General features: G+C 46.1%; 1 protein-coding gene across 2 annotated transcripts in view; it reads right to left on the bottom strand.

Annotated features, from left to right (window-relative positions):
* Positions 1-15,591, bottom strand: part of TMEM123 (transmembrane protein 123) — a 49,249-nt gene that overhangs the window by 8,105 nt on the left and 25,553 nt on the right. For both annotated transcript variants that reach the window (XM_053311802.1, XM_053311801.1), the window contains 2 exons: positions 2,678-2,869; positions 905-1,058 (listed from right to left, as the gene is read on the bottom strand). In XM_053311802.1, the coding sequence (XP_053167777.1) occupies positions 905-1,058; positions 2,678-2,869 (346 nt within the window). The remainder of the gene's footprint in view (positions 1-904; positions 1,059-2,677; positions 2,870-15,591) is intronic.

Genomic DNA, 15,591 nt, shown 5'->3' on the forward strand with positions numbered 1-15,591 from the left:
TTACTACAAAGGGTTTAGCAACGCAAAGTCCCCATTGATGCAAAAGTGTGCTGGTGTGGTGCACCCCAGGAACCAAATCAGTTGGGATGAAAGTTTTTTAAAAGACCTGGCCACTAACAACCTGCTTCATAATCCACTGATTATGTGAAAGTCATGAGTTCAGTCCAAGGGCACATTTGGTATTCAGGCACTGGAGAGAAGAACCCACCCCTATGGCAGCACCAAGCATCTGTGGAACTTGCCAGTTCCTGCACCCACCAACACTGTAAAAATACCAAGAGGATACTTGCATGACATTAGAACAAGGACGACTTCTTGGGGCATGTTTCAACTCGTTTGGATTCCCAACCGTGGGTCCTCAGATGTTGTTGGACTACAACTCCCATCCTCAGCTGCAATACCAAAGGGCTGATGGGATTTGTTGTCCAAAAACATCTGGGGACACAAGACTGGGAACCCCGGACCTAGATAACGAAATGGATCCTCCTCCATTTTTCTTCTTCTGTTTCCTCCCTAAATCTCAATTCTAGTCACATTTTAGTTGCAGCAGTACAGTAACTTGCAGCACTATAATCAAAGAGGGATCTTGTATTAGCAGGAGCCATGAAATTGAAATACAAGTTCCTGGAATTAGGTGGACCCTTGGTTTGATCCAGTAGGGCTCTCATTATTTAACAATCCCAGCCCTCTTTTCTTCACAGGTTTCTTACACCTGTAATCTGTGCTAATCTGCAACAGTGCAACATAGGAATACGTATTAAGCCATGGCCCCTGTTTTAGGGCAGAAACAGCTACGGGTGAAGCTAAAGGAGGACTATACAAAAAGGTACTGCTTTCTTGATTATGCTATTTTTTTAAAGACAGCTAAAGAAATATTAACAAAAGAGAAACATGCAGAACGTACATGGTTCGGTACTGAACACCCCTTTTAACATGGTAGGCTCTGCATCCAACGTAGCCAATGGCAAGAAGGCCCAGCGTCAACACAATGCCACCTATGAAGCTGCCCACATTGAACCCTGATGATTTGCCTTGAGCTGCTGAGGCTTTTGGAGTGGCTAGAGAGAGAGAAAGAGAAACATTAAAAACATAAGAGCAGCCCTGCTGGATCAGGCCCAAGGCCTATCTAGTCCAGCATCCTATTTCCCATAGTTGCCCACCAGATGCTTCTAAGAAACCAACAGGCAAGAGGTGAGGGCATGCCCTCTCTCTGGCTGTTGCTCCCCTGCAGCTGGTATTTAGAAGCATCTTGCCTCTGAGACTGGAGGTGGGCTATAGCCACCAGACTTGTAGCCATTGGTAGACTTGTCCTCCATGAATTTGTCTAAGCCTCTTTTAGCAAGCCAGTGGATACCACTACACCCCATGGCAGATAATTCCACAGGATTAATTATGCACTGTGTGAAAAAGTACTTCCTTTTGTTGGTCCTAAATTTCCCAGCCTTCAGTTTCATGGGATGACCCCTGGTTCTAGCATTGTGAGAGAGGGAGAAAATTTTCTCTCTGTCCACTCTCTCTCCATGCATAATATTATACACCTCTATCATGTATCCCTGTAGTCGCCTCTTTTCCAAACTAAAAAGCCGCAGATGCTGTAGCCTGCCCCATTCGTCGTAAAAACAAACCAGTTTTTAAGCACCCACCTAAAAACTGAAGGTCATGGCATCCCAAGGGAAGTATTTCTAGTGTCCCATGTGATTGCCAACCAAACAGAAGGCTCTGACAAATGGAAAATAGCCTTTCCCAAAGACAGGTAATCTTCTTCAGGTTACTCCAGGCTCAAAGCATTTAGGGCAGGACTGCATAACTTTGGCCCTCCAGCTGTTGTTGGACTACAACTCCCATCATCCCCAGCCAGTGGTCAATAGCCAGGGATGGTGTCGTGGTTAGAGTGCTGCACTAGGACCGGGGAAACCCGAGTTCAAATCCCCATTCAGCCATGATACTTGCTGGGTGACTCTGGGCTAGCCACTTCTCTCTCAGCCTAACCTACTTCACAGGGTTGTTGTGAGGAGAAACTTAAGTATATAGTACACGGCTCTTGGCTCCTTGGAGGAAGAGCGGGATATAAAATGTAAACAACAACAACAATAATTAATTAATAATGTTGGGAGTTGTAGTCCAACCCTAACCCTAACCCCTGCTAACTTGGCAAAGAGGCACCTTTTAAGGTGGTGATTCTCTTTATTTAGCATGGGGAGAGTGACTGGCCCTATCCACCCCCAGCATAGTATCTCCAGTGACTGTTGCTGGGGTCTATCTTGTGTTTCTTTTTTAGATTGTGAGCCCTTTGGGGACAGGGATCCATCTTTTTAATTTATTTCTCTGTGTAAACCGCCCTGAGCCATTTTTGGAAAGGCGGTACAGAAACTGAATAAACAAACAAACAAACAAACAAACATCAGCTGGAGGGTCAAAGCTGTGTAGCCCTGATTTAGGGCTTTCAAAGGCAATAACCAGTATCTTCAACTGAACCAGGAAATGAATTGAGGGCCACTGCAGATTAAAAAAAACCCCAGAAGTAGCATGCTTCATGTAAGAGGGATCCAACACAAAGCGGGCAGGAGTGTTCTGCACGAGTTGCAGCTTCCAAATGCTTTTCAGGGGCAGCTCTATGGCGATACTGCCCTATGATGGTAGGAAGAACCTAGTGGGAAATGCAAGGATCAGGACATACCTGTTGTAGAAATGACAGGCGGCACAGTCTTGGTACTCTCGGGTTTGGGTTTAGCAGAGCTTCCGCTCACAGGCTTGATGGTGGAGCCTGTGGGCTTAGAAGGCACAGCAGGAGTGGCAGATGTACTTCGGGGAGGGGTGAGGGTGGTAGTGGTGATGGTGGCGGTGGTGGAGATGGTGGAGATATTGCTTGCTGTTTTAGGAAGATGTGCAAACATAAAACAGTAGTTTTATTACACTGCATATATCAAATGGGACTGTACCACTGCAATTATTTTTAAGTAACTGGAAACATGGCATATGAAGTGCCTTGAATGCACTAAGTGCTTTTATTTATTGATTTGATTTGACATCCCACCTTTTAAGCAAAATGCATGTAGAAGGACCCAGGTTCATTTCCTGGCATCTCCAGATAGGGCTGAGAAAGACCAATGGTCTGACTTGGTATAAGAAAAATCAGCAAAGAACCCAGAATGAGCTTTGTAGAACATTTATCCTGGATGTCTGTTTGTGTGTGTGTGTGTGTGTATACACACACTACACACACACACACAGTGTGTGTTTGTAACTATTTCTAGACCATACTAATGCATTTAATAAAATATTATTATAAAAACATTTCGGTTATTCAGTATCAATGGGTCTTCCACAGAAGCAGGTAATAAAATAGTTATATGAGATCTTAAATTTAAAAAATTCATAACGTATATACTGTAGATAGTTATCGAGCTTCAGAATGTCAGACTGTAAAGTTCTTAGAGGGACTAGTTCCATGAAAGTCAGAAGCTGCAGAAGAATGATCCCAGGAACTTGCTCATATGTTCATTATAAAGGTCATGATGATCCGAAATGATAAAGCAAGGAGACTGCTCATATACTCATTGTTTATGACGCATTTTGACCTAACAGAGGTCTTCCTCTGTAGCAATGATTAAGAAATATCTATCACAGCAAGACAATCTGGTGAAGTCTGATACTTCTGCGCAATGTTGACATTCAACACCATAGCATCCATGCATATCCTGCTTCTCTCATTGACTTCATGCCTTGTTCCCACACCCCAAGTGGCCGGTTGGAGACAGTTTGGAAAATACAGTCCTCAGCACATGTGATTAGGAAGAGGGCGCACTACGAGAATGCATGTCATGAAGTTGTCCGCGGACCGCCTGACTAATGTTCTCTGTAACAGGGATTCCCAGATGTTCTTGACTACAACTCTCATAATTCCCAGTCAAAGGCCAGTGCAGCTGGGGATGATGAGAGTCATAGTCAACTTCGGGGAATGCCTGCTACAGGGAACAGTGGTCCTGATGCCCGCCACGTCCCTATATCAAGTGGGGGTGCTGTTTAAACAAGCATTTGGAGTGTGTGTATTTAGGAGTCATATGGATGAGCAACCTTCCCCATATGATAAAGGGATATTATAAGTGGGCATTGGGACATCCATGAAGGATGAAGAGAGGTTGCTCACTGCATGTCTCCTTCCTAAATTTTATTTATTTATTTGATTTGTATACCACCCTTCCAAAATGGCTCAGGGAGGTTTACAATTAAAAACAAACCACTAAAACAATAAAGAGCTAAAACAAGAATTAAAAACAATATAACAACTATCAACAATTTAAAAACATTTTAAGACAAGAATTAAACAACTGCAGTAATTAAAACCCCCCAAAACTGGGTTAAAATATTAAAACTGATTTAAAAACCCTGGAAAGCCAGGCCAAACAAGTGCGTTTTAAGGGTTCTCCTGAAGGCTAACAGAGAATTCAAATTATGGATTTCCGCAGGGAGCGCATTCCACAGCCCTGGAGCAGCTATAGAGAAGGCCCACCTCTGAGTCGCCACCAGACGAGCTGCATGTGTAAATGCATGTGCACTGTTCAAAGTGGCCCTATATCAAACTGATGGTTACCATTACAGAGGAAATGTGAGTTTATCATAACAGACTCTTATCTTAGCAAGCCATGTTGAAGTTCTGCTAAGAAGATGAAACATACAAACATCTCCCCATCAGTTAAAGTTGCTGCAGTTAAATATTCACCAAGAGGGGGGAAAAGATTGGTTATGTATTTTCTAAAAATGTGTTTTGAAAAGCTGGTAGGAAAGCAGCACAGCACCTTGAATGAACACTCATGTTACAGTAAAAGGCAGGACCTTGATGAATAGTGATACTGACAATTCTTTGTATGCTGGGAAACTTACTGGAAAACATCAGTGAATTCTCAGGAGTGTCCAATGGTCTTTAGGCAATGAGCAAATCACACGATTATTTGCTGTAATACAGGCCAGAATTTGGTCCATGCCAAGCTGAATGCAGTCCACTAGTCACGTTATGGAAAGCTCTGGATAAACCACCTATATCTCTTTTAAAAACACTGTGATCAATGGTAGCAACATTTCTTGGTAACCCTCCCTTCTATATCTGCCATCTTCCAAACTGTGTGAAAAGAGGATGGTGCTCAAGCACCTGGTAGGCAATCATGGCTTTGGGGATCTCTCTGGCTTGATGTAACCTCATTGATTTGCAGGGGTTCTCAAACTTGGGTCCCCAGAGGTCACTGGATTACAACTCCCATCATGCCCAGCCACAATGGCTTTGGGAGTTGTAGTCCATTGACATCTGGGGACCAAACTTGGCATGGACCGAATTCTGCAGGCCTGTATTACAGTAAATAATTGCGTGATTTGATCACTGCATGAGCTAGATGGAATGTACATAGGAAGCTGCCTTATACCAGGTCAGACCCTGGGCCCATCTAGCTCAGTACTGTCTACTCTGACTGGCAGCAGCTCCCCAAGGTTTCACGAAGGAGTCTTTCCCAGCCCTAACTGGAAATCCGTGGGATTGAACCTGGGACCCGCATGCAAAGCAGTGCTCTACAACTGAACTACAGTTCCATCCCCATGGATCAAGGGTCTGACTCAAAAGAAGGTAGCCAAAGGCCATTGTGGGTGGGGATGATGGTAGTCCAAAAACATCTGGAGACCTAAAAGGTAAAGTTGCACCATCTTGGTGTCGACTCCTGGCAACTACAGAGCCCTGTGGTTGTCTTTGGAAGAACAGACCTAAGTTTATAGTAAATATCAGAAGGTCGAGGTTATCATGTCCTGCAGGACCTTTGCTTACAATGCATCTCTGGAATGCCCAGCCACCTCAACAGCCTACTCAGGAGCAGTAGGTTCAACACCACAATAATGGGTAAAATTCGTATCACGAATCACTTCCCTAAGCGCAGTTTGACATACTCTGTAGAAGCACATGCAGGGCAGCTAGCTACTTAAGAAGTGGTAGCAAGGCTGGGGAGGAGAAGTGGTAGCAGTTGCAGGGGAGTAATGGCAGGAGAGAGGGCACGCCCTCAGCTCCTGCCTGTGGCTTCCAGCAGCATCTGGTGGGCCACTGTGAGAAACAGGATGCTGGACTAGATGGGCCTTGGGCCTGATCCAGCAAGGCTGTTCTTATGTTCTTATGAGGAGGAGAAGTAGAATCCTGGGGAGCCAAGCCACTTCTTGACTTCAGTTCTGCATGTATTACCCTTAGCTAGAGTTCTCCCCTGTCCTCATCCAGCTTCCTAGAAAGAGATTACAGGCAGTGGCAGCAAGCATTGCTTTAACACATGCATACCTCGCCTTTCAAGCAACAACACCTCCCAATAAAATAAACAACTCCAATAAAAACAAAAACAACATACATTTAAAAATATGAGTTCAACACAGCATCAAAGCCAGGAAATTTACAAAAAAACAATTGCTGTCGGAACTAGATTAGGAAGCCATATGAGGAGTTTTAAAAGCAGGGCAGGTAAAGCAATGCAACCGCTGATCCCTCCCAATGAAGCTATTTTTGTGTGGTTTCCTATGACGCATGAGATAGGGCAGGAGAGGGCCCCAAATCTGTTCTCACCTGCCTAACAAAAACAAAAACTCAAATGAACTTTCTCTTTCCATGCTTCTGGGGTCATATGTGAAGTGGGGAGTCGCATTGCTGCCCCACAGGGAGCTAGAGGGGCATGCAATAGGGCGATAAAACTCATGCACAGAAAGGCTGTGTGAAAACCACCCATGCATGAGTTTTGCTGCAAATAGTTTTTGTGGCTGTACATGGGTTATCTACAAGTGAATTGTATGCTTTTTCTCCCAAGGAATCAAATACATACATACTTACTGCTTTTAGGTTGATTCTCGCATTATATCAAGGGTGTCACATGGTCTTATCAGGCTCCTCGATATGGCTTGAGGTACTCTATCACACTCCACTTCACATAACTACTGAGCTACCTTTGGAGCTAGGAAGCCAAAGCCATTTAGTCTGATCTTATGCATGTTTATTCCCCAGGAAGGTCCTGTTCAGACTTCGGTTGTACCTGCGTTCAGATGTCTGTGTGACATGACTGTATGTGTCTGTGTGAATGACTTTACCTGCATTTATTTTAAATGTGAACCTGGGTATACAGGCTCCCTGAAATATAGGAAACAGAAAGGAAGAGTACTGCTGTACCTGTGTTGAATGTAACATGTGAGCCCTATTTAGTGGTGATGTAAAGACGCTGTATGCAAGTACCAATGTCAAAAGTAGGGTGTGAAGTCCTGCCACAGCCATCATTCACGCTCCTGCAGCACGCCATTCACAGTGCATGCATCTGAAGAGGCCCCATTCTATATGGGTAAAGAATGCCAATAGAAAATTATCCCTATGTGGGTTATCACTAGGAGTGTGCAAACCAACTTGGTTCAAGGGCTCAACCTTGAACTGGACCAGGCCTGGTTTGGGGGTGTCAATGACATTACATTTTGTTTTCTAAAAAGGTGGACTTTTACTGAAGCTGAGGGCTTCGGCAGCCTCAGGGATGCTGCTGTGGCCATGGGTGTGTGTGTCTGTCTGTCTCCAGTGGCTTTCCCTCCCTTTGCCAGCCTCCTCCCGGCCTCCCACAGGCCGGTTCGGCCATCTGTGAGGATACAGTGGCTATTTTCAAGGCCACTACACATGTGTGCAGGCCATTTGTGTGGCCGGGTCATGACCTGGCCATTTTTAAGGCCTGCACACATGTACAACAGCCTCGAAAATCCCTGCCACACACTCAAAGAGGGCCAAAATGGGTCAAACAGGCCCATCTGAGACCAGGGGGGAGGTTGGCAGGGGGAAAAGAGCTGTTGAACCTGCCCCCCAAAGCTGCAGCAGTACCCCTGAGGCTGCCAAAGCCCTCAGTGGTGGTAAGTCCACCTTAACGCCCCCCCCATTTAATGTCACTAACACCTACAAACTGGGCCAGAACTGGTTCGAATTCGATCCGAGCTGGGCCCCTTATTTGGGGTGCCAAAACTAAAAATGCCCAATCCACTTTGAGTTGAGTTCCAATCTGATCTGAACTGGGCAACTTATTTCCATACACATCCCCAGTTATCACCAGCCTTTTTGTTATCTTTAGGATTTGAAAAGGCTGAAGAAATTCTTAAACAACGAATCCTGGACATGGAATTTCAGAGTGATCTAAAGAAGGTGCCAGAACCTATAGGGTTCTCAGGCAGACCTTTAATTTTCAGCCTGCATCATAGCTAGCAACACTGACTGCACCTAAATATTTTTAGGTCTTTTCTAGGGCCCATTTTAAAGCCCTCCCATCAGCCTTATTAGAAGGCAGATATAAAAACATACCTGTTCTGCAATGGCTCTACCTTGTGAACCAGGAGACATTGAAACAGTTGACTACGTTCTTCTCTATTGTGTCTTTTATTACTATCTGAGTAACACATTAATTTGGCCTGCCTATCTATCTATCTATCCATCCATCCATCCATCCATCTATTTAAAGCCTAGGTGGTCCATGGCAAATGGTGCGTGGCAAGCCCTGCCCACACAGTGATTTACCAATCAGAGGTAACAGAGCAGGAGCACTGTGGTGATTGGGCAGTAGGAATTCCATATGCAGATAGGGAAGAGGAGCCTGTGATGGTTAAGGTCAATTGGAATGCAGCTGTTACTGGTAGAAAGATTGTAGAGGAGAGAAGTGGGCAAAGGTCTGCAAAGGGAGAGGTTGTGAGGGACGAAATAGCCCCTTCAGCAGAAGGAGGCTGCCACTGTGCCAATTAGATGAGGAAATGAGTTGAACAAGATCTGTTAACTCAGGAAGGGGAAGAGAGGGAGAGAGAGAGAGAGAAGGGAGGGGAAGAAAGACAGAGGGGAAGAGTGAGTGGAGGAGAGTGAGAAAAAGAGGGGAGGGGAGGGGAGAAAAAAGGAAGGGCGAGGGACGGGGCTGGGCCTTCAGCTGCCTGAGGGGAATGAGTGGCCATGGCAGCAGTGAGGAAGGACTTGGTCAACCGTCACTGCTGCTCAGAGGTACAGAGGCCATTGGCGGAGGCAGGCAGGCAGGCGAGGGACGGGCCCGAGCCAGTCAGCATCCTGAGGGGAACAATCAGCCATGGCGGCGGCAGTGAAGAAGGGCCCGGTCAAGTGCTACTGCTTCTCCTGCAGGGATGAGCAGCAGTGGGGCTCGGGTGAGGAGGTCTCTGGGGTTAGGAGGCTGTGGCTTGGCCAATTGGCACTGGCAAGAGCAGTGAGGGGGATGAAGCAACGAGATGGAGGAGCGACCAAGAGGGGTGATGGGAAGAAGGGGATGGAAGCAATGGGATGGCGGAGGAGCATGAGCACAGCTCAGGTGAGGGTGGAGAGAACTCTGAGGTGAGGGGGCTGTGGCGGGGTGTGTGTGCAGGGAGCAATCAAGCACTAGCACGCAGATGCTCTGCACGGGTTAAGCCAGTAACAACAGGCGAGAGGGCATGCCCTCAACTCCTGCCTGTGGCTTCCAGCGGCATCTGGTGGGCCACTGTGTGAAACAGGGTGCTGGACTAGATGGGCCTTGGGCCTGATCCAGCAGGGCTGTTCTTATGTTCTTAGTACTAAAGAATCTTCCAGGCGAACCTGATGAATTTTATATTCGAGTTCTTTTAGCAGATGAAGAAGGTATCATTTCATATAATGCAGCAAAATTTTGTATTTTAGCTTCTAGATCCCATCAAGTGATTGTATCTTGACAAAGGGAAGTATTCTGGAAAACCTATTAAACTTTTCAGACGGTGGTATCTACTGTAGTGTTATTATTGTACTATTTTAGCTGTGTACATACTGATGTATTCTTTGTTCTTCTGGTCTTTGACCATAATAAAGACATCTGTCTGTGTCTGAAGAGTAGCACACCTTATGTGTGATTGGGGTGGGGTGGTGCATTTCTGTGATCAGGAAGCTGGGATGCCCCAGCCTCATGATCATGGAAAAGCCCCTGATCATGGGTACGGTGTTTGCCTCTTCAGACGAACACCACAGTAACCGTGAGCAGCGTGGCAGGGAAGGTGAGCAATAGGCTGGGACTTTTGGTTCTACTTTCGATGTGTATATCCACGTACAGTGTTTTAAAATCACATCTGAGTAGAGCTGTGAATACCTGTACCTGTGTACAGATCTGTACTGGTATACACTGTACACAGATTGTAGGAGTGTTGAACATAATGTGTAAATAGGTCTAGATTGTGGGAGTGTTGAACAAAACACCTGAATAGGGCTACGATGCATACGGCACTGCAAACTTGAGTAGGGCACAAGGGCTGACTCACCAGTGATGGCTATAGGAAGACTTTGGTAGGTTATCACCTACCAAATGTTAGGTAAATGGGTGCCTGCATTTATTCTAAAAGAGGAAGAGAGGGACTCAAATATATGCTTCTGGATAGTGGACAATGTCCTTCAGTCCAACTATGATGGAGCTCGGCGAGGCATGAGTAAGTGTTAGCCAGGGAACCAGGGAAGAGCAACAAATAGACATTTAGACTCTAGTCACACTTTGAGGTCATTCACACAATCGAAAACTGTGTTCTACTCGGGTTTCAGAGCTGTGTGTGCTCCCAATTTTCAGTTGTGTGGAAGCAAGGTAAGAGGAAAGCCTGGGCAGAAGTGAATGTGTGGAAGCAAGGTAGGAGACGAACCTGGGTAGCTTTTCCTCCTACCTTGCTTCCACACAATCACTTCTACCCAGGTTTTCCTCTTACCTTGCTTGCACACAACCCAAAACTGGGAGCGCACACAGCTCCCAAACCTGGGTAGAACACAGTTTTTGATTATGTGAATGATATCATTATGTTCAATCCTGGTATAGTGGCCAACATCCAGAATAATGCTGTGCTTGTGCAATGAGCAAAGGTGCGCCGCTGCAAGATGGTCCCGTAGCTGTGTGTGACATTGCAGGGATGTTCAACGTTGCGTTCTTGTGCAAACATCCCCTGCAAAACATGAGGAGCACCATCTTGCTGAACAGGAGCAAATATGTCTGTGCTTGTGTGTCGCTAGTTTGGAACACAAGCTTCTGACTCAATGCTTTTGGCTATTGTTACATCTCTGTGCTAATGCAACATTTGTCTGGATGTTAGCCAGTGCATATGAATATGCAGTTATTTACTTATTATGTCCAACCGACATGGACTAGTACAATTCCTATCTGCACCCTGCATTTGGGAGAGGATGCGTTATCAAGGTTCACTTCTAAAATATAGTCATTCATAAACACATGCATATATAGTCATTCATAAACACATGTACAGCATAATGTCTGTGTAGGGCTATACATATGAAGATATATGACGCTGCTGTCTACTGAGTCAGAACATTGGTCTTTCTAGCTCAATACTGTGCACTGAAGGGCAGCAGGCCTCCAGGTTTCAGGCAGGAGTCTTTCCCAGTCCTACCTGGAGATGCCAGGGATTAAAGCTAGGAACTTTGGCAAGCAAAGCATGCGCTTTGCCACTGAGTGAGGTACAGCCCCTCCCCTGGGAGTGAATTCGAGCAAACAGGCTCAGGAAATAGCTTGCGGAAGAGATGCGGCAGAGGGAAACAAAGGGCCCAAAATAGGCTGGTTCAGAGACGCACAGCATGTATCAGAGTCAAAGGACTTAAGGCAAGAACAGCTGTCCAGCCCACCAGCCTCCATTTCCTGCTTTTCTTGTGCAAGGAATAGCCAAATCAACCCCAGCCGGGCTTAGTTCAAAGCCAGCAAGGCAGGACTGAAAAGTCAATCCTAAGACTGATCCGCAGACCAACAGGACATGCATGGGGTAGACAAAGCAATTGGCATTCATTAACCCATTTGCAGATGCCATCCTTGCAAGGGGATTTAGGCACAAGGAATCTATTGTTGGATTGCTTGGGAAATGTGAATCACTTCTAAGGAAGAATGTGGCCCGACTCCACTGGAGTTAGCTGCTTACATCACAGACTTATAATTACAAATAATTATGAATAAAGAAAGACTGCCTCACCCCAGCACTACACCTTCAAATTAGAGAGAAATGCAGGTATGAGAAGGCAGTATGTATGTGTATATATATATATATATATATATATATATATATATATATATATATATGGAGAAAAATATGTTTGACATTCTGAGTTCTTTGGGGAACGATTAAATAAATAAATAAATAAATAAATACACACACACACACACACACACACACACACACACACACACACAGAGTTTAGTGAACTTTGTGAGAGAACACAGATGTAAGAGCTATTTCATCGTTCCCCAAAGAACTCAGAATGTCAAACATATTTTTCTCCTTCACAAAAGTTCGGTCAATAACACTGGTTAAATGGGAAGGCCATTGTGGCTGTGGATGATGGGAGTTGTAGTTCAGCAATATCTGGGGACCAGTGGTGGCTCTGACCTGAGGGCAGAGTGGGTGGCACCCACCTGTCAATACCTGAAAATGTTTGTCAGCCCTTTTACCTCCTCTGTATGCTTTCTGTAACCATTTCTCTGACTGCCTCCCTGTCTGTGCCTCTTTTCCTGCCTATAGCCTGGCCCCAGTATTTACATAGAGTGGGCGACGGTACCAGAATTATGTAAATGCCAATAGGAACACAAAGAGTTTTTCAGATTTGAATATTCATGAGGCAGGAGCCAAATACAAGGCTTGACTTTATTTTCAGAAGGTGGGCAGAGCTTAAAACACCCTAAGCACTGATCAGAAGGTAACATGCTGACTGGCTCCTCAGGCAGCCAATCAGAGTGCCCCGAGGGTGGGGAAGTTACATTCTACTTTTTCTTTTAATCTACTTTTTCTTTTAATTACTTACTGAGGCTGCTTTCATGCGCAGGCAGAATCGGGCTAATAAAGCCAAGTCCAGTCCTGCCTGTGTGCGAGAACCGTTCACACAGGATTGAGCCAGATCCTGGAGGCACCTTGGCGGCACACCCGCCAAGCCACCCACCTTCCTAAACGAGGTTAAGAGAGTAAGTGTTCTCTTAATCCAATTTTTGTAATTGTCTGCCTGCAGGGCTCCCGGCCGACTTCGGGAAGGGGGGATCCCCACAATGCACCGCACACTTGCGTGGTGCATTATGAGGGTTCTGGGGGTGGAGGGTGGGCAACACCTCCTGGCACCCTGATCTCCACGCTACCTGAGGAGGGAGCTGCATGTCTGGGTGCGTGATCTCCATGCCCAGACTATCAACGAGGATTGTCTGCAGGAGGTAAGCCTTTCTAAGGCTTCCCCCGACTGATCCTGTAGCCCTTTCTCACCAATCGTGAGAAAGGCTTGTTGTATTCTACTCTATCTTTTGCAGTTTGTTTGGACATCTTCCCTGGGGGTGGGGGGATCCTGTAGAGATTGTGGGGAGGAGTCAGGAGGGAAAGGGAAGGAGAAAACAGAGCCGGGTCTCACGATCAGCGAGACCTGGTTCTTGAGACTGCACGGGGAGAGAGCCCTGGGCGGCTGCATAGGCTGCCCAGAAAACTGCCAGCTCCATGACAGAGCTGGTGGGGACTGGGGGGCAGGGGCCAATTGGCCCCCGGAAGCTCCAGCATGCCCTGTGTGAGTGCGCAGGGCATGCTGGCGAGACCCCTGGAGCCGGGAGGCAGCTTTTCGCCTCCCCTCCGGGGGTCTCCTCATGAGTAGCCACGGCGCGGAGCCACGGCGTGGCTACTCACAATCAGAAAAACCGGGTTTGCGGAGCGCTTGCTCCGCAAACCCGGTTTTAGGGGCGGGCTACTTAGGCGGGTTAACTGCCTGCAAGCCCGGTGGCTGGATCAGGCAAAATCGGGCTAGGCTCCCCAAGCCCGATTTTGCCTGATTGTGAGAATAGCCCCACAGAGTTGTTGCTGAGTATACCTTTAGTTAAATCTACTTAAGATTCCTTGTGTGTGAGGGAAGCAGCTATAAAACACTACTCAGAGTTAGAGAGCAGGCAGGCAGGTTGGCTGGTTGTTGGTAAGGCTGGTCTTTTGCTGGCTTCTTTCTTTGTGTTTGTTTGGAGGGGAGGAATCTAACCTCTGCTTTCTCTTCCTTGCTCTCTGATCTGTATGCAAAGCATTATGGTCCCCAGCAGTGGCATCATCGCATACTACGCAGGAGAGAGCAATGGAAAACCCCTCCTGTATTCTACCAAAGACAACCACAGGGCTCTGTGGGCGCCAGGAGCTGACACCGACCCGACAGCACACTTTACTTTAGTAGTACTAGTAATAGTAGTGGTGGAAGGTCCCAGCTAGAAGACTTGGCAACTCGAATTTCAATGCTATTTTAAATCTGAAATGCATGTACCATCATCTAATAGGACAATTCACACATGGTTTTGACAATCACTCTCATGACATACCATATTCAACTGCCTTAGTCTGATTACTGATCAACATCATCTATTTATTTACTTACACTTATGTTCCGCTGTTCCTCCAAGGAGCCCAAAGCAGTGTATATGGTTGTGTGTGTCCTCACAACAACCCAGTGAGGTAGGCCAGGCTGAGAGATAGGTGCCTGGCCCAGAGTCGCCCAACGAGTTTCATGGCTGAATGGGGATTTGAATTCAGGTTTCCCCAGTCCTAGTCCAACACTCTAACCACTACACCATGGTGGCTCTCTGCGTGGGGTCTTAAGCAGGGCACTTTTCCAGTCCTGCTACCCAAAAACATTTTAACTGGAGATTCTGCGAATGGAAGCTGGTACCTTCTGCACTTAAGTGGCGCAGCGGGGAAATGCTTGACTAACAAGCAGAAGGTTGCCGGTTCAAATCCCTGCTGGTACTATATCAGGCAGCAGTGATGTAGGAAGATGCTGAAAGGCATCATCTCATACTGCGTGGGAAGAGGCAATGGTAAACCCCTCCTGTATTCTACCAAAGAAAACCACAGGGCTCTGTGGGTGCCAGGAGTAGAAATCAACTCGACAGCACACTTTACCTTACTTTCTGCATGAAAGCATGTGCTTTGCTCCTGAGTACTAGCCCCTATAAATGCCCTTCATGTAGGAATTTTGTAATGAGGAAAGCAATTCCAAGATGTTGCTGCATTTTTCTTGTCTTAGCATAATTTGATTTCAAGTTTTGAAAACACCCAACTTCAATCACAGTCTTTATTTGCACCAAGGAAAGGCAAAAACACTGAAACGAGAGTTGAAACTAAAAGTTTGTGTACAAGCGGTTCTAGCCCATTTTGCAGTTGGTCTAAAAAAGGAAGTTGTGGGGACATTGTCATCTTTGGGAAGCTGAAGCAGACAAGCTGTGGTTTTGGAAACGAAACTGCAAAACCCCCCAAATAAAACTTATCCACTTCATCTCTCTCATCACATGCATGAACACTTGTTACCCCTACTATGCAGTTCAAAAACAAGCATTAAGGCTTAATTGCCGTGGGGCTCTCCCACCGACACACTCACCTCGTTGCATCTAGGAAGTACAGTTCCTTTGTGAAGCATGTATGAAATACACAAATGCATAAAATAGACACGCAGACCAGATTTTAAGTGCTGATAAACTTCTCCTCCAGAAGGGACAACTTTTATTAGACAACAGAATATGCTGCATTTTGTATAGTGGATCAGTGCCCTTTGTTTTAAAAAGGTTAAGCCCACAGAGGTTACGGTTAACC

This window comes from Hemicordylus capensis, chromosome 3 (genome assembly GCF_027244095.1).
Source record: "Hemicordylus capensis ecotype Gifberg chromosome 3, rHemCap1.1.pri, whole genome shotgun sequence".
Taxonomy (NCBI): domain Eukaryota; kingdom Metazoa; phylum Chordata; class Lepidosauria; order Squamata; family Cordylidae; genus Hemicordylus; species Hemicordylus capensis.